We start from the raw sequence: 20515 nt of genomic DNA, 5'->3' as shown, positions 1-20515 counted from the left end.
CATACCCATCCTATCCCTAAAATTATCCCTCCCCGGCACCCCAAAACCCATACCCACCCCACACCCTAAAATTACCCATTGGCACCCTAAAACCCAATACCACCCTGAACCCTAAAATCACCCCCCTGGAGCCCCAAAACCCATACCCGCCCTGAACCTTAAATTACCCTTGGCACCCCAGAAACCATACCCATGCTGAACCATAAATTCCCCCTTGCCCCCCAAAACCCAAACCCACCCTGAACCTTAAAATGACCCCAGGCACCCCAAAACCCATACCCATACCCATGCTGAACCATAAATTCCCATCTGGCACCCCATAACCCATACCCACCATGAACCCTAAAATAGCCCCCTGACATCCCAAACCCACACCTGCCCTAAACCCTAAAATTACCCCTGGCACTATAAAACACATACCCACGTCGAACCCTAAAATTAATCCCATGGCACCCCAAAACCCTGTACCTTAAAATTTCCCCTGGCACCCGAAACCCCATACCCATGCTGAACCATAAATTCCCCCCCGCCACCCCATAACCCATACCCACCCTGAACCATAAATTCCCCGCTGGCCCCCCATAACCCATACCCACCCTGAACCCTTAAATTGCCCCCTGACACACCAAAACCCACACCTGCCCTGAAACCTAAAATTACCCCTGGCACACCAAAACACATACCCATGCTGAACCCTAAAATGTCCCCTGGCACCCCATAACCACCCTGAACCCTAAAATAGCCCCTTGACATCCGAAAACCCACACCTGCCCTAAACCCTAAAATTACCCCTGGCACCCCAAAACCCATACCCATGCTGAACCATAAATTCCCCCGGCACCCCATAACCCATACCCACCATGAACCATAAATTCCCCCCTGGCACCCCATAACCCATACCCCCCCTGAACCCTAAAATTGCCCCCTGACACCCCAAAACCCACACCTGCCCTGAACCCTAAAATTACCTCTGGCACACCAAAACCCATACCTACCCTGAACCCTAAAATTGCCCCCTGGAATCCCAAAACCCATACCCGCTCAGAACCCTAAAATTACCCCCTGGCACCCCAATCCGTAACCCACCCTGAACCATAAAATTACTCACTGGCACCCTAAAACCCACACCCACCAGGAACTCTAAAATTACCCACTAGCACCCCAAAAAAAAATAAACACTACAAACTTACACTACATTTGCATATTTGGAGGGGACTGTCCTCTTTGACGTTTCTATGTATGGAAGTCAAGAACAACATTCACAGTAACCTAGATATGCAGGCAGTAGGTAATGCTGTGCTGAAAAATGCATTAAAGTTACTGGAACTTACACAAAAAACTGCTGCCTGCTCTTCTGATACTATACTGTGGAGTCTGGCTGATCAGCAGCACTGTGTCCTGGCATCCAGCCCCTCCCGAAGGTCTCACTGTGTAGATCAATGTGGGTCAAATGCACAGACAGCAGGGGGAAAGGGATGGCCAGTGCAGGTGAAGCTTTTCCTTTGTAAATTAATTCCTGCTGGCGTCATAGCCAAGGGTTTGCTGTCTGTGCAATTGTATGGAATACACATCTATACAAGTGCACAGACAGCACACCCTGTGCTAAGATGCCAGCAGAAATTCCTTTACAAAGGAAAAGCATCACCTTAACTGGCCATGCATTCCCCCTGCTGTGCACATCTTCACACCCCATGCTCACAACCCATTAAGTGCTTTGGTGAAATCCCTGCCTTCAGGCAAGGATTTCACCTCTGCGCCACTCTAAAGGAAACACAAGAAGTCAGGGCAGGGGGGTCGGTTCACTCGCTGAAACTGTTCAGAGGCTGGCTGTCTGGCTTGGGCTGCTGGGCCTCTCAGAAAGCATTAAAACAATCACATTCTCGGATCGGATGCGCAGCCTTCCTGCACCATTTCAGTGCGTGTCATCTTAGCCCGGGCAGAGGAGGCGACGGGGGGGGGGGGGAGGGGGGGGGGCTGAAGCCCGGTGAGCCCAATGGGTGTTGCGCGCCTGCGTGTACACCTTTAGCTCTTCCTCCCGAGGAGCTTGATAACCACAGCTCGAGGAGTACAATCTATTCTAAACTAAGGCCCCGGTTACCCTCTCGTAGCGTGATCCGCAATTTACGAAGGAATTCTCAAAGAAAGCCATTTGGTCTTTTTATAAATGTAAAACGAGCGGGCACGTGGGCTTTTAGCAAACGTGCCTCGTGTATGCGAAAGTGTAAGTCCGTCTCACGGGCTACCCATTTCTACACTGTTCACCTCAGCCCCCTCACCGTGGGTTACCTGCAGCCCAGGGTCTCCCAGGCAGACAGCTCCCCTCAAACCTCCCCCTGTCCTGTGTGTACTTCAGGAGGAGTCAACTGGCATGTGCTTGCAAACCGCAGAAATCCCTTTCTGTCGCACTAAGGAGCGGACAGGCCTGGCCTCTCCTCAGCTAAGTCATCCCTTGGTTCACTCAGGCCAGCAGGATGGCTCAGCGAGATGAACGCTGGCCGCACACGTATGCAGTGATCGTCGGATGCCAGGAAGGGACTCACCCGTCCTAATTTGGGTATTAGTCACGTGTTCTGTGTACAGTGGAGCACGGCAGAAGCCTGCAGAACCCAGAAACGTTGGTGCAAATGTACCTTCTACATAAATATTTCATGCCATCTAAGCTGAAGGACATGAAGTCTGAGGGATGCTGACCACAGCCAAACCAACCTGGGACCAGATTACAATCATACAGTGCATGGTCTCGGCACATTGGGATCATGGGTGGACTTATTACAAAAATGTGCAAACTCTTGCAAAAACCTGCCTGAACTGGGAAAAGGACCGCATAGAAGTATGGACCAGCGGTTCCAAACTGCTGTCCTGTCGTTCAAGGCAGAGACATTCGACATTTTTGCTAACATTTCACGCAACGCAGTTGCATTAAAGGGAGACAGAAGAAATGCACCATATTTACAAAGAAATGATGCATTTTTGCTGCATCCTTGAGCTGGCGCACTCTGTTCTGCCTAGCGCCAACACAGGCACCCTTGCACCAAACTTCCTGCACAGATACCATCCTTAAGGCCATTTCCATATTTGCATGTGTGATGTGGAATGTATCGCACATAGAAAAAGGAAGTAATGGGGCCAAATAAAGATATTACTCCTTGTTACGCCTGGGCCCGGGAGGTGCACCATTTTGATGGGTTCCCAGGTTTGCAACTCTGTAACTCTGGGAATGCGCCAAACTCCATTCATGGAACGCCCACGCTCCATTCATGGAACGCCCACGCTGCATTCATGGAACGCCCACGCTGCATTCATGGAACGCCCACGCTCCCTTCATGGAACGCTCACGCTCCCTTCATGGAACGCCCACGCACCCTTCATGGAACGCCCACGCTCCCTTCATGGAACGCCCACGCTCCCTTCATGGAACGCCCACGCTCCATTCATGGAACGCCTCCCTGCCGCAAGGTCATTCCGTGCAGCAAAATGCACGGCCTTGCATCACCTTGGATTCACTAAACCACGCAGAGCAATCGAAAGGTGGCTCTGCGTGGCTCAGTAAATCCCAGTTGACCTTCCGTCGCCTTAGGAAATCTGGCCCTAACTGTCCATCAGTTCCTCTGAGGCGCTCAGTCAGGGAGCCTCCTGATAACATTTTGGGGGACCGGCACTTATTTTTCCTCGTCAGACATTTCTCGAGAGCAAATAAGGGAAGAACACACAAACAGAAAGACAGAGAAAGACGGAAAAATCATCCGAAAGCAGGAACTTGTAAGAGTGGGATAAAGGGGCAGAGTGTGTCTGGCAATGAATTCAACAGGGTTGGGGTGGATTCGAGGCTGCACAGCTTGGGATTCTGCGCCCTGGTCTTCAATAGCGCCGGACGGGGACTTTTGAGCAGAGCTTTGGGCACTGGTGCTTATTCTTTTACAAATTAACCACTACTCAGGGGGAGTCCAAATCAGGGGCCCCAGAGCGCTCTTATAATTCCTTCCTAAAAGAGTAATGCTGCGCCTCCCGGTCCAATGCCTTCCCTTTCTGGCAGGGAGGCACCATAGGCAGATAATAGTTTGTTCAACACACACAGGCTGGCACCCCTTACCCTCCATGCAGTAAACGAGAGGGATCCCCGGAGGTTGGTGGTTTATAACAATCCCCAGGAATGCCCACATGATTGCCAGCGCAGGGCATGGTCTCTGCCATTCCCCTGGCTCATTGTTTATTACTGCCCCATAATTCAGCGCTGGATCTCTTTGAATTCACGTCTGTCTCCGAGTCCGCCAAGTGTGGTGTGCCGGGGACTTGTACTGACTCAACACTTTTCCTGGAATACAAATTTTTTAACATATTCCCCCCCCCCCCCCCCCCCCCCCCCCCAGCCTTTTGCATTCAGTCTCACCCCATAACTTTTAAGTCTTTGGGGATTCCTTAATTAAAAAGTGACCTTGCCCTGTGCTCCTTCTCCTTGTGCATATGACTAGTTCTGCCGCAGCCCCTAGCCTCCAGCGTGGATCATCTGCACCAGTGGTTCTTAACCTTTGAACTTCTGTGCCTCTCCACTTAATTATTACTGGAATCCAGGGATTTATACAAAATCTTTATTGGAATCTGGGGACCCCCGACTGAGACATGACTGGAAGCCGTGGACTCCGGCCAAAGCAATTTCGATGATTTGAACCTCAAAATAATACACAAAAAGACAGACACGCGAGTTCTTCAAACAAATACCCAAATAACAAAAAGTTTTATTTATTTCACAAACACATATATAAATATCACTATTTTCATTTTAATGTAAGATTGAGCTTTTCTAAAACCAATTGAGGCCCCCCATGGCCATACTATTTGATCCATTTCCACTGCTCCCACGAATCAATCTGAGGATACCAACTTAATTTTTAGCCTCCAATTAAAAAAATTCTTCACATTTACAGAACGTTTTGAAATGTTAAAATGTACATTTTGAGTCTTTATGTAGGCATACTTTATTAATATTCCATTTTCTATGCAGTCAAGCCCCCCGCGTAAACGTCCTGTATCCCCAGGGGTCCGCAGATCTCAAGTTGGGAACCACTGATCGAAACTGTTTACAATCTTCTAGGCCCATCTGTGGACGGACTGCACCACACCCTTATCCTTCTGGTGCCCCCGCGGCCTCCAGAGAAGGACACAATAACCCGGATGAAGACCTGCTGGTGCTGTGAACAGTGCTTTAGAGGCAGTAGCCCAGCCTGTGTGTCATTGGCCCTAGTGTAAGGAAGGAAATGTACCCCCTGGCTGCTGTTTGAATGATAAAATACAGCAATGATCGGGGTTCAGTGCCCCCCTCAGGCCTCCGAGCCCCGGTGCTACTGCACCAGCTGCACAAATGGAAACTATGCCCCTGTCCAGCGGTCACCTTGCGCTGCTGGTTCTGGCTCTCCCCAGCACCCTCTCAGCCTTCGTCGCTCTTGGCGCTGTATTGTCAAGTTGTGTAGCTATTTTGAAGTCATCTTACACAAGATGTCCGTGATCTCTCTGCTGCTCAGTGTCCTGTCACACTCGAACCGCCTCTAACAACCAACGCCCTTGTAAACTTGAAAAACACCGATGCTACGAGACAGGTGTGTAAAGCATTACAGAGCCTCGAGGCGCTTCTGACATTGCCAGAAGACAAAGACACTACAGCCCAATGGAATATTAGACTGCGTAGTGTACGGCCCTGTAGTTCCAATTCCTGGGATAGATGAAGAACAAGGACCAGGTACCCCAGGGGTGGATGAACAAGGAACAGCGTACCCCAGGAGTAGGTGAACAGCAAGTAACGGGTACCCTAACGATAGATGAATAAGGAACAGAGGAACCAAGGGATTGGTGAACAACAAGCAACTGAGTACCCCATGGGATAGATGACCAACAAGGTAATAGATACGCCAGGGATTGATGAACAACAAGGAACCGGGTACCCGTGGGAAAGATGAACAAGGAACCCCAGGGATAGATGACCAACAAGGTACTAGATACGCCAGGGATTGATGAACAACAAGGAATCGGGTACCCGTGGGAAAGATGAACAAGGAACGGCGTACCCCAGGGGTAAATGAATAACAAGGAACCGGGTACCCCCTGGGATAGATGACCAACATGGAACCGTGTACCCCAGGGATGAACAAAAAGGAACTGGGTACCCCTGGGATAGATGACCATCAAGGTATTAGATACGCCAGGGATTGATGAACAACAAGGATTTGGGTACCCGTGGTATAGTTGAAGAACAAGAAACCTGGTACCCCCTGGGATAGATGACCAACATGGAACCGTGTACCCCAGGGATAGATGAACAAAAAGGAACTGGGTACCCCTGGGATAGATGAACAACAAGGACCAAGTGTCCCAGGGGTAGATGAAAAAGGAACAGAGTATCCCAGGTGTAGCTGAACAACAAGGAACCCCTGGGATAGATGAACACTAAAGAAAGAAATACCCCTGCGATTAATGAAAAACAAGGAGTGGGATACCCCAGGGAAATATGAACAACAAGAAATGGAAGAGTGTTAGTTCCGGTCGGTACTTAGATTACTTTTATCACTGAATGTCACTTTGGGTTTCCCTGGGGTAGTAGCTTCCAGCATGTCCTTTGGTGCACTTGGCACTGCCCTCCCTACCTCTGGTTTAGGAGGCATGAAGCCAGTGACGTGGCCAGGAAGTAAACAGTGTTCTAGCAGCCATGTTTATTTTTTGTGGTTTCCACTCATTGTCCTTTCTCTTGCACCTTAACAGCAACTCCGATGTTGTTGATTTGCTAAAGCACGGGAAAAGGGTCCTGTGATGTCATCACAGGTTAACGGTACGTGATGTCACATCCGCTGACAGTGGCATTTTCTTCAAGCAACTTTAACGATCTCATCCAGTTGAGATTCTGAGATGATTTTATGATTTTATCGTGCTAAAACCACAATCTAGTGCTGACCCCTGAATGTAATCACATTTTGTGCGCCTAGTTAGCCTCTTCTGACTGTAACTCAGTTCCCTTCATTTTGGACACTAATAGCGCTTAGAAACGGGCTAAGCACTAGCGTTATACACAGCACATTAAACCAAACCCTTCTTATCATTGTGTAAGAACAAGCTGACTACGTTTGCATTGTGAGCAGAGTTCATAGTTGACGACATAGCGCTTAATGTGTGACAGGGATATACGATGAGCTAGGACTGTGCAGATCTGCCCTGAACTTTACTCATGCGCTGCAGACAACAGTGGTGTTCGGTTCTATCCATCTGTCCTAGTATAGTGACTCTAGGTGAATGACAGCCACCCACTGCAAGTAAGGGTCAGTTGAAAGCGCTGCATTTTTCTAGCTATAAATATGCCAGTTCTTGGAAAGCACTGTCATTGCGCCCTTTGTATGTTTGCCCTGTGGCGTGACTGAGGGCCGCATGTTTTGATTTCTGCATTGTTCCCATTGTTGGAGCTTGTTTAGAAAAGGAAACGGAGTTATTTCCCTTGGATGGCTGCTTTGTCTGCTCTCTTCCCTGCTCATCAGCAGCATAATGTGACCACATTGTCAGTCATCAGTAATATGCGACAGGACAGGGACATGGGAACCATGAATGGGTGGGTGAAGAATAATACACACACTCACACAAACATATATATAATATATACACACACACACCCACACACACACACACAAACATATAGAATATATATATATATATATATATATATATATATATATATATATATATATATATATATATATATATATATATATATATATATATATATATATAGCGTCGGGACACTCCTTGTGAGTAGCTGTACGCTATACAAAAAACTCAATAACATAACATATATATATATATATATATATATATATATATATATAAAGTAAAAACTCGTCCAGGGAACTCCAACACTGCCACAATAGTACACAGATTTTGAAAAGACGAAGAGAGGAACCCAGAGATGGTGCCAAACAAAGTGCGGGTTTATTTCAGCTCAATTTTGCTCAGCATGCCCGCCATTACGCGTTTCGACAGTATCCACTGTCTTGATCACATGATCACATGATATATATATATATATATATATACATACACACACACATATATATACACATATATATATATATAAACACAAAGTGGTAGCTGAACCCTTGCCTCTGTCTCGGCGGGCTCACGGCAGGGGTAGCCACCCCCTTCAATCCAACACAATCCACCAGCGTCCCCTTTCTAGCGATAACAGAAAGAACGACACAGGAGCCGTGGCTCCTGTGTCGTTCTTTCTGTTATCGCTAGAAAGGGGACGCTGGTGGATTGTGTTGGATATATATATATATATATATTTCTGCTTCCACCTCACGCCGGGTCGTGCACTCAGGCACGGGTGCTTGTTGCGAGGGGTGTTCCTCGCTATTATTATCGCTCCTTTTCCTTCTTACTTTTCAAAAAAACAGCACTAGCGGGAGGAGGGTTCCAAAGCTTTTATTTCCGACCCTCAGAGCACCAGACGCGTTTCGGCTACTGCCTTTGTCAGTGGTGCACTGACAAAGGCAGTAGCCGAAACGCGTCTGGTGCTCTGAGGGTCGGAAATAAAAGCTTTTGAACCCTCCCGCGAGTGCTGTTTTTCTTTGAAAAGTAAGAAGGAAAACTTATCCTTGTGCGGCCATATTCGGTAGTTTACTACCCCCCACCCTGCCCCGCCCCCGCCTCACCTCTCGCACCACTCCCTCCACGAGCCGCTACTGATGCTGCACCTGTCACAGATAGCAGAACTATCCCTCAATTGTCACAGATAGCATAGATATCTCAGTGCTAACTGTGACAGCCTGGCATCCAGAACAGGGAATAGGTGCTTGCCCCGCTGGTTTCGAAGGGGGTACTGAGTGTGTTTGGTGTCAAGTCTTAGTGTCCTTAGGCTCAATCCTTATTTGTATAATCAGAATCAAAAAGTCCTTATTTTGTAGAAAAGTTGCTCTTTATTTGTGTAGATAAACACATGGACAGCCGACACGTGTTTCGCTCCTATGGCGATTTGCGCCAGGGCTTTTTCAAGGCTATTTACAGTATTTTTTGTTCTGTACAGCTCCTCATCTTTTGCAAAAAAAATTCCAAAATAGAATCCGGTTTATCAATTTGTGGGGGTAGAATCCCTGGAGTACTGCGTCGACAGTCTACTCGTTACTTCTTCCGCTTTCTTCTTCTTGCAGCCCCAGGACAGAGAACCTCATGGGTAAGAACTCACCAGGGGCAAGGAGCAGGCTAGCCTGCCTTGGGGAAAGGGAACCATAGAGACATGGCCCCTGGCAGGACAGTCCTAGACAGGCACTGAGGGATTCAGGCTCTGACCCTACCCGTCAGGCACAAGGAGACGAGAAAAGTGATTCAAGACCAGAGACTCAGGGTGAAATGGGAATGGATCTGCCCCAACAACTGGGAAACAGAAAACAAGAACCCAAAGTGAGGCAAGGACGGCTCAAGGGGAACATCTTATTTGATTCATATTTGCTTTAACTCTTGCCCGCGTTTTTAATGAGAAATGAGTAACAGAGAGCCTGAGCCAAATACAGCTTGTCCAAGAGCACACTGCATGTCAAAAGGAAGGTGAGGGCGTGGAATGAAAAGGTTGGCTTCCAACAGAAGGAATGTGGCACTCAGAATGCAACATTTGTAGCTATTTTGCGCATTTAACATTTTGTACTGTGATTTAGAGTGCAGTCAAGGCCCAATGCAAGGTGTCGGAGGACTGCACTTACTCATGGTAAACATGTACATTAAATCTATGTAAAGGGAACAATACAATTTGGAAAATGCATTGAGATTACAATAGCACGACTAGATAGGCATTGAAATCCTACATAAGAATGATTTGATTAAGCTTAATGCAAAGAATTGTTTAAAGATGCTTTGAAGGTAGGCAGGGCAGTGGTGCAGCGCTCCTGGTATCTTAAGGGCTCCAGCCGGAAGGGTTTCTGGTGAAATGTGGGTGTTTTAAGCTTATAATATTTTTGTTCCTGACATTGATGGCTCCACCCGAGATTGTCAGCTTCTTCAAGAGGTGCTTTGGGGAGTTGTGTTTGAGGCCTTCCGGCCAAATGAAATATTCTTCTATCAAAAGGCAGCTGAGTCAGGGTATCTAGGACTGGGAATCGGAGGCTAAATGACTTTTCTTGGAGATACGGCGAGCAGTTGGATGCAGGCCTCGTTTTGGTGAGATAAGATGACATTTCCAAGGAGTTTTAGGAGCCCATTGCATGTTCAGAGCGTGATCAGACTAGGAACAGCATCACAACCGTGAAGTTCATTTCATGAATACATCGTTTCGTCTCTTATACACCACCAATGCTTGTTTATGTTCAAATTCAATTAACGTAGGTGGATAAGACAGTCGGACGCAGCCCCCCTGTTTGAATCTTTTAATCCACTCAGTGATGCCCTTAAATGTGGGAATAGGCGGTGGATCAGGTTTGGAAAATGCAGACGGAGAAAGTAGGACATTTTAGAAACCTCTCTCAGCAGAACACTTTACATTCTTTGAAAGTGCGAGGCTTTGCTTGCTGTAATATGTTTTTCACTTGGGCAAATATCATCTAAGCCTGGCCATCCTGAGCCTAAAAGTTACTGCTGAAAGAGTTCCGTTTCAGGTCAATACTTTGCTTCATTTATGCGCTATAAGTCTGTTGGAGCGGACAGATATCATCAAACCCAGTGCTTAATTTGAGCCGGTGGTTGCAGGGCTAGGCTTACAGGTACTCATTTTTGTGGACCGGCACTTATTTTTCCTCAACAGACTTTGATCCAGAGCAACTGAGAGATAAACACAAAAGAGGAATGGAGGAGGAAAGAGATGGAAAAACTAACAGAAAGAAATGAAGAAGTGATTAACAAGAACCTGAAAGAGTGGGATAAAGAAGCAGGGAGAGTGGGGTGGTGGATGAAAGAGGTATGAAGTGGAATCAGGACTATGGAGCCTTGGTATTTGGCACTCGACCTTTTATAGCACCGACTAAAGGCGTCTGAGTCCAATTTTGAACCCGGCATTTATTCTTTTACAACTTAAACACTGCAAAGAGCCATGCAGTTCACTAGTCCATATAAGCGGGACCAGACTGGGCAATGCCAGGATTCACAGCACCGCGGGCATCAAGCTTTAACTTCAGTGGAACTGACAGCCACTGAAGTCAGAGGTATCTGTCAGTTAAGGGCCCAATTAGCATCCGTATTCAGTCCAGCGTTGCATTGGGCAGTGTCTCCAAGATGCAGACACCTAATTCCACTACTGCAGTAAAACCTGGGTTTCCGAATGGACGAAGCTTTGCCTCAAGAAGGGACGGACTCACGATAAATCTCATGTACACAAGTTCCCATTCTAAGCCGCAGATGACCTTGAGGTTCGATTGGTGCTTGCCAGTACTTCTAGGTTCTTTAGCATGAGGGAGGCCATGGCTTGACACTGGACTCTCAGGTTTCTTGCCAATGTCATGTGATTATGGACTTATCAGGAGTGCTTCTGTTTTCATGCCTTTGGGCACGAGGTAGCCCCAGGATATTAGAGCCGGCCACCAGGCTAGCCAATCAAAGATGGTTTCCAAACTGGAGGTCCGAAGGGAAAGGTGATAACCATTGGGGAGAGGATGCAGCCTTACAGCTGGAGTGGTCGACCTCAAAGCTGGGGAACTGGGTTTCAGTCTCAGCAACAACGCTCAACATCCTGTGATTCTGGCCAAATCACTTAATCTCCCTGTGCCTAACAAAAAAATGAATGTTTCCATCTGTAATGAAACTGGTGCTCATGTGAAGCCCTTTGATACCCGATGTCTCTGGTGTAGTTTCCGCTATATAAAACTCTAAAGAATAAATAAAAAAAAACATTGACTAAACCGCAAAAATTTAACAAAACGAGGCATGTCCTGCCAGAATTTCTCTGATGGACTGTGCTCACGGACAGTAGAAATCACAACATATTGTGAGACTTTTGTATTGTTTTCAGACATCAATCAAGCTGCGTGTATAGCGCAGCTAATCACCCCAGATGGTATCCAGGCGCTGTGCGGCAGGTATCAGTTGAAGAGCCGGGTTTTGAGTCCTTTCCTGAAGTGGGTCAGGATGGGTGCGGTGTAGAGGTGAAGGGGGAGTGAGTTCCAGGCTTTGGAGAAGAGGTGGGAGAAGGAGCGTCCTCCGGAGCGGCAGCAGTGGATACGGGGTGTCTGTGCGAGGGCGAGGTGTGTGGAGCGGAGATTCCTGGTTGGTCGATGGAAGTGAGGTTGTTGGTTCATGTAAGCTGGTCCTTGGTCTTGGAGGGCTTTGTGTGCGTGGGTCTGAAGCTTGAAGTGGCTTCTCTTCTGTACAGCGAGTCAGTGGTGGTCCTTCAGGTGCTGGGTGATGTGTGTCCTCTTGATTAAACAAACACATGCCCCAAGTAGTACATTATTGTAATAGTCTCAAATGTGGGGCTGAGGTATTGTGGACGGTTGTCGACGTTTCGACCCACTGGATAGCAGGAATTAGTTGAAACCTTGCGGCGGGGTCTTCATCAGGACTGGTAGGGGGCTAGCAACCTATTAGTATTAATAATTAGGTACAAATTAATAACCCGTCTATTACAAACCAAAATTGGATAATTTAAGCAGGCACACAAAAGGTGGAGAGCATACCTCAATTAATCGGTGCTCATCTGTAGATTAGTATTCGAGGAAAACTCGCTGTCAAGGGATTGGAATCCTAAAGAGATTACAAACGGACCAAAATATAGTTGGCTGTATACTGGGGTCTAGGATGTCTGAACAACAAGAGCTCATAAATGGCCAGTATAATAAAATAAAGAACTTACGTCTAAGTGCGTTAGGGCTGAAATAGTAAACTGGCCAATCCCTTGACAGCGAGTTTTCCTCGAATACTAATAGGTTGCTAGCCCCCTACCAGTCCTGATGAAGACCCCGCCGCAAGGTTTCAACTAATTCCTGCTATCCAGTGGGTCGAAACGTCGACAACCGTCCACAATACCCCAGCCCCACATTTGAGACTATTACAATAATGTACTACATGGGGCATGTGTTTGTTTAAGCGAATTATTTGGATTTATTATTGTCCTTATACTACAATTGATTCACACTTATTCAAGACTTCTGCCTGTTTTTATTGTCACTATCCCCTACCTGCACTATCCTCACCTTATCACTTGTCCCGTACTCCCAGGGGCACTGTTCAACCTTTCAAAAATGAGTAATGTTGGATACTATATCCTTGTTTCATCTACATTGTGATTGAAAATATTGTAGACTCATTAAGTGTTTTATTACCTTTATTTAATTTTGTCAAAATGTATGTTTCTTCGCTGGGACCCCTTCCCTCTCAATAACATTGTGACCCAGGTCCCAGTGACTTGTCTTGGGTAAAACCCCCCTTTGCTTTACTTACGTGTGTCCTCTTGGGCAGGTTGAGGATCAGTCTGGCTGCTACATTCTGGATTGTCTGGAGTCTTTGCATGAGTTTGGTGGTTGTGCCTGCATAGAGTGAGACATCCTTTCTCCTTGGTATGCCAGTGAGTGAGACCTGCATGTTACCAACCACTCCGTCAATGGGGTCAGCATAAGTCCTTTATAATAATGAAATATTTCACCTAAATCATCATAGTAAAAATGCATACCCCTGCAGACCATGTTGGTTGAAGAGTGACCCCTCATCTCATCATACCACTAGGTGCACTAAGAAATCATGCTTGAACTTAACTCCGCCCTAGGTACATTTTTTAAACAACATTTTTATTTCATTTTAAGAACTTGATAGCATTTCAGAGCTATATCTATAAACCTCTGTAAACCTCCAGTCATGGGTAATTTATCAGGAACTCTCATAAGGCAGTATCCACGCCAAGCAGCTTTGCAAGGGGCGTGCTGGTGTTTGCATTACTCAGCACTTCTGTGACTGTGGGTTCAGTGGCAAGGTATGGGCGGGGGAGATATATGAATGTGAAATTGGCATTTGGTACAGGCGTTTGGTGGTTGGCTTCAAAATAACTGTAAAACCGTTGCTGATAAGGGCGTGGTAGGACCATGCTTTACTGAACGCGTTAACGTACACATTTGGAAGATTTTCAAATCTTCACCACTTCGCGCCTTTTGTCCTAACTGTTGCCAGCTCAATATTATAATCCTCTGGTGTTCTCTCCTTTCACCTAATAGTATTCTGTAATCTTCACTGAAGTGCCAGTTAAGGCCTCAAGTGCTAGGAGAATGAATGAATGAATGAATGAATGAATGAATGAATGAATGAATGAATGAAATGGCATTTGTAGAGCGCATGGCTACCCGGGGGCCTCCCAGCGCTAGGCAGAACTACTCAGGAAGTGGACAGAACAGGAGGGAGTTTCGGGAAGAGGAGGGTTTTTACCTGTTTTCTGAAGATGACATGACTGGGTTGGTTTCGGAGTTGCAGAGGGAGGGCATTCCATTTGGACACAAGCTACCCTCTGTGGGCATTCGATGCACGCCCATGGTGCGTGTGGATATGCACATACATGTGCATGATCCACCGACTAGTACTAGAGGTGAGAGCAGAAAGTGGACATGAGGAGGCCTCTGGCTCCTGCGGTTATCAGATGATGGCCTGGATCTCCTAATCTAGAGTCTAGCTTCTGATCAGAAAGCATCATTTGGATCTATCGGTGAGCCTGGGGGCCATTGGACGCTCCAGCACGAGCAAACCAAAAAATGTACCCCCATTAATTCTAACACTCAAAGAATACCCCCAAACTATCATCACCATTATTTTGCCACAGTAGTGACCAATATTTATTTGCCATGTTGACGCTGAACACACGTCGGGTGAGCATTCTCACAAGATTTCTTTGGACGCAGTCATGCCCCCATACATTTCTGTGCAATAATGTGCCAGTATCCTGCACTAAATGAGATTTCCATATTTCTGCCCTGGTTTGTGAGCATGATTGTACAATGTGTCATGGCCTTTCCAGTGCCTTTATCCCTTTGTGTTGGTGGAGAGTAGCAGGAAGTAGGGAAGGGAGTAAAGGGAGTAAAGGGAGCAGCACACCCATGTCCCAAGATGGTACACCTTGCTTCCTGGTCCAGCACTGCACACCAATAAAAGCACCCCTTTAAGACCTGTACAATGGAATATTCTACAACTCGTTGTATAATATTTATTTATTTTAGCGTTTAATATAGCGCTAGCTAGACTCAAAGGTATCAGAGCACTTTACATGTTACGTTAAGAAGTTTATTCGAGATACATGTGAGGATTCATGTGGGTCATTACAGTCGACCAAAGAGTGTAAAGCAATACAGCATTAAGAGAATGGCATTAGTTGGCCCAACCTGATTGATGAGTTCGACAAATCAGGTGAACTAAAAAGATCAGTGCTTGTTCGGCACCGGGCATGTTAAATGTGGAGTTCGGTTCAGGTGTCAGCTGGACAGAGTTGTACCCAGTCAAATGGTGAGGCAGCGAGGTCTGGTCTTCTGTTGGTTCTCATCCCTGCTTTGCTTTCTCATAGCACAGGGAAAAGTGGTGCAGGGTTTGGATGGCAGACACCTGGCAGCTTGCCAATGAGTCAATAGCTCTGTGTTTTTATGATAGGACTCTGCCTGCAAAAGGCTCACAAACGCATGAGTTTGAGGGCCTACACCCACTTTTGCTGCTGGGCCCAGAAACAATCACAAATTCACCCCTGGAGTAAGCTTGCTCACATGGAAATTCCTTCACAATGGCAGAATTCCCGCAGCTGTGAGCAATGAGGGCTGTTAATCCGTGAACCACAATCTTCATCATCCGGCTCCCCATCTGAGTGTTAAAAAGAGCCCAATCTCCCTAAAAAACAAACTCTAAAACTGCAGGTGAAGGCCCATTCTGTACATATTCTGCTAATCAGAACAGCTTTTGAGCGACAGGACTTCCAAGGTACCACAGAAAGTGGGATCTGGCAACCCCAGAATGTGTCCATTTTCAGTCTATAAGAGGCTTTGTCGCATGAATTGGAAGAATTCGGATTGACTCTCCAGATCTGAACATTCCACTCTGAGTGCTATTATTGCTTTATAGCTCCCTGCCGAGGGCCATACTGGCTGCAAAAGGCCCTCAATCCTAGCAGCTATAACCCATAACAAGGGTGGGGAAAGTTAAGGGCCAGACTATCTGAGGAAGAAGGGATAAAATGCTATTAGAAGATTCCATCCACGGTGGGTAGAATGTTGTAAGATAAATAGGGAAAAATAGAAATGCAAGCATCGGAATGTTGGAACAAAATCTATACTAGCCAATGTTAGTTTTGATCCACTCCATTGTCTTCACTGGAGCTCTCAGCATTCCAATGTTCTTAGAACCTGCCGTAGCGGGCTCTACCGGCCATTAAAGCCCGCGCCTGTGATAAAGGCCCGAGCCGAAGGGGAGGGTACTTAACAAGGGAGTGGGGCTAAATTGGCAGGTACAACCTGCTACGGAGGGCTCTAAGGCTATTAGAACATTGCACCTCTAGAGGGCAGAATGTTCAAATTTGTAAAACAAGGGCATTACGGAGCCCGAGGGGATTGAAATCTCCCTGGTCTCTGTGAGGCCCTTGTGTACAGCAGCAGCTGTGAACAAACATTGGAACGTTGATGCGCCGGGCTTCTACAAGCCATTAGAAGCCCGGAGCACTCAATTGTTTTCAATGGAGCGCTCTACAGTACAATGTTATAATAACAGTTATTGCCTGCATTCTAAGTCTTCTGATTGACTGATCAAAAGCCTGGACTATCATAGAAGGTGTGAATGTTTCTTGGTGATTTTAAACAAAAGCATCACTCATAACGCTCTCAGACTGTGTGTTTCTTCTCTCACATAGCTATATGCCTGGATGGCAATTGCCTCATTCCTAACATCAGTTTTGAGATGTCCATTTGATCTTTTCTCTTTGCAGTTTTCCATGACGAGGACCTGAGTGACCTTCTTCGAGAGTTTGACGAGGCCATCTTGGACTTTGACCGCGGTCCATGCCAGTACGAGGAGCACCTGGAGCAGATGAAACGCCGAAACGTGCCCAGCGTCTGTGACAGCGGAATTGACGAATCAGACAGTGAGTCTCAATTGGGTTACTTTCTAACTTGACCATGTTAAAAAGAGTAAGAGTGATTGAGCTGCTGAGGCTCAACATGGTTTGACACTCTGTTGCAGATTGTTAGGTTAATACATTCCACGTCCGCTGATTTTTCAAGTACAATACAGTGCAAGTTTAGAATGTTTAGAATGTTTAAACCAGCTCTGGGTCTTTTGTGCCCACTTTACCATTAGTATAGCTCCACTCGCCAAACCTACACAACTACTTAAGTTGATCTGCAAAAATAACTAGTCTGCGCCCCAGCAAGACAACTTGGCAGTACTGGACAGGTATGGGCATTTACATAAATGTATCTTCCATATAGGAGTTTCCCTACATTTCATGACCACCACAGTGAAGCAGGTAGGGCAGGAAGTAGTAGTGCTCTTGGCATTGCTACTTTGAATATGGACCAAATGTCCTAAGGGAAGCAATATTCTATTACCTTCTGTTGTACATAAAATCACACCCTACCAAAGCAGTAGTCTTGGAATGTGGGTTCGCTGCTCCTGTTCCATGGTTTCCCAGAATATTGTCACCTCAGTTGCATGTTGAGTACCTAGAAACATGATTTGTCAGAAAGTAAACCAAAATATCTTGGATGGTTGTGATTGTTGCTGCATGCACAGCACGGATCAGACATTTGTGTACCACTTTGAGTTTTTTTATTACCCTACAAAAATATTGTGCCCCAAATATCGACTTCCACAATATAGTCAAGGTAAGTATATATAGGTAAATGTAGATTAACTATTCTAAACTCCACACGTAGGTACTTTGACAACTTATTGCTCAATATTTTCACATACAGCTATAACAGCCTGCGCTTTGAGATGACAAGTGGGGTTGTATATATGTAATAGGCAGAATTGGGGAAATGAAGTCTTATTTAGGGTGCTGGTGCCCAGCCCGCAGTCTTCCAGGATCACAGAGGTCATAACCTCCTCGTCCCTGCTAAATTTAGAGTTCTATGCCTGCCTAATGGAGATCTCTCTGACATCAGATAATCCACCGCCATGGCAGCTCCTCATAAATCATGGAAATTTTGCTGAGCGACCACCTTGCTTCATGCGGCCACTCAGCACAATTGTTTTGTTTTTGAAAAACAAACTTCTAAAGTTGGAGTTTTTATAAACAAAATATTAATACCTTTGTGGCACCCTGAAGTTGTCTCCCAGCGTCTGGAGGTTTTGTTTCTCTTTTTCTGTTTGGGACCTCCATGCTTTTCCTCTCGGTCCCAAACAGGAAAAAAGATAGATCAGGAGGTCAGTCAAAGGCTCCAAGTCCTCATGGCCATTGATGTAAGGTTTCTGGAGGCCGAACCATTGAGGCTCCACCAGCGAAAACATGATGGTCTGTCAGATTCAAAGCAGGGCTCATAGACTGCCAGTTTGGTGGACAGGATACTCCACCACACCTTTGGCAAAGTACCATGTCTGCCAAACTAAAAAATGAGGCCAACAGTTTGTTACTATACATGAGGGCCTTGTTCTGCAATTTGTTTAACCCAAGCATATCTGCCAGAAGTTAAGTGCTGCATATTTGGGGGCTGGATGAAGTAAGCTCTCTATCTGCTATCACCATAATGTTAATTCTTCCAAACGCCATGAGAGGGATACATGGCAGGCACCATGTCAGCCATCATGGTGGAAATGTAAGAAGTTATTCTCATTTATACCGTACGCCGTTAACTTAATGTCCTTCGGGTGCCTGAGAGAATTCATGGTGCAAGTCTAGTGCCAGATTGAAAGCACTTGAAGTTGAAGTTCTCCACAGTACTATGAGCATCTCATAGAGCTCACAAATGGGGTTTGCACTGGCTCATGTATGAGAGAAGGTTAGTCAGACACTGTCTTTGATCAGTCATTGGTCTCCATGAAGAGATAGTTAACTCAAAACCTCGGGGTCTGGTTGGACCCTTCCCTTACGTTTGCATGCCACACTAAACGCACGGCTGCTTGTTGCTTCGGCATCTTGCGTGGGCTCCGTCCTGTGCTAAAGTTCTTCGATGCCCCCACTCGGCAACTCATGATCCAAGCTACCGTCATCTCCAGGCTGGATTATGCTAGTTCTTTGCTGGCCGGATTGAACGTAGCTGAGATCGGGCGCCTGCAACGGATCCAGAATGCAGCAGCGAGAGCGGTGGTAGGCCTTCCAAGATTCTGTCCTACCTCCAGCACCATACGAGCGCTGCATTGGCTCCCGGTGGCGCAGCGGATTCAGTTTAAGGTCCTCTGCGTCGCCTATAAGATCTTGAAGGGGTCCCCGGCAACGATCCTTACGACCCTCATGGCCAACTACATCCCAGCACGACCCTTAAGATCGGCAGACCTCGAATTGGCCGTGGTACCGCGCTTTAAGCGAAGCAGGGCCGGTGGACGCTCATTTCGAGTGCGGGCCGCTGCTTTGTGGAACTCCTTGCCCCCGGCAATTCGCGCTATGAGCGATTTGCTTTCTTTTCGTCGCGCCGTGAAAACATTTTTATTCCCTTAGTCATTTTGCTTGTGCTGTTTTTTATTTAGTTGTGTTGTGTAGCTGCCTTGTCGGGCGCCAGGACGCTCCTTAGCTGGAGCATCTGTGCGCCTAATAAAAACCACATAACATAACATAACATTGTACCAATCATGAAGGTAGTTTGGGGTTATTTGCCTGTTAGATGCAAAATATAACCGATGCAGCCCAGATGAGAGAAGGGGGTGGGTTTATATTCTGTTAAGCAACGAATATACCGCCCTTTGTTTCAAAAAGCTTTTCAGTAAATTCAGTGTTCGATGAGAACAATATACAAAGCAATCATGGCTTGTGTATGAAGCGTAAAACCTGATGCAGTGTCTATTGTAAGACAAACTATATAGAGCTACGTGTATATGGACTTACAATACAATACAATACTACCATAGTATGTCATGTGCTTGGCCATAAGGGCATTCCCAAAACATCTGTAAGGAAAATTACTAAATTATCGGTGAAGTGTAAATCTGGTGAGTTCATTATAACAGCGGTAGATGGAATCTTAAAAACACATTCACCATATTTCAACTTTCTTGGTGTTCACAGCACCACTCAAGGGAGTAACATTACACATTACTGCACTGAAACAGAATGGGATGGTAAAAACCCACCCATCGGGGAATACCAGATTTCCCCAAAGGTTATTCTCACTGATCCATTTTGTGACTCTGAAGATTTGTTTTTCGGTAGACTTCCCTAATTGGCATGGTATGAAACTTACAAGCCACAATTACAAAAAAAAGTTTCAGGTTCAGTCACAGAGGCAGGAACAGGAAGTTGGGCGCACTTTTGATACCTTCATTGTCGCGTGTTTTTTTCATTGTGATCACAAACACCAGACCGGCGTCAGCATAGCTTCAGATACTGCACAGTCTTTACTTCTTGCGTGTTTTTTACACAGACAAATCCCTTGCAGCCTCTCAACGAAATTATGGAATTGTTTGG

The 20515-nt window shown here is 46.3% G+C and overlaps 1 protein-coding gene across 1 annotated transcript in view; it reads left to right on the top strand.

Annotated features, from left to right (window-relative positions):
- LOC147689141 (regulator of cell cycle RGCC-like) overlaps window positions 1–20515 on the top strand; it is a 59553-nt gene that overhangs the window by 11298 nt on the left and 27740 nt on the right. The window contains exon 2 of the mRNA XM_086942035.1: window positions 16883–17038. Coding sequence (XP_086798161.1) covers window positions 16883–17038 — 156 coding nt within the window. The remainder of the gene's footprint in view (window positions 1–16882; window positions 17039–20515) is intronic.

The sequence above is a fragment of the Lissotriton vulgaris genome, chromosome 10 (genome assembly GCF_964263255.1).
Source record: "Lissotriton vulgaris chromosome 10, aLisVul1.2, whole genome shotgun sequence".
In the NCBI taxonomy this organism is placed as follows: Eukaryota; Metazoa; Chordata; class Amphibia; order Caudata; family Salamandridae; genus Lissotriton; species Lissotriton vulgaris.
Note: the sequence above shows the minus strand (reverse complement) of the source record. Positions and strands in the feature narration are given on the sequence as shown.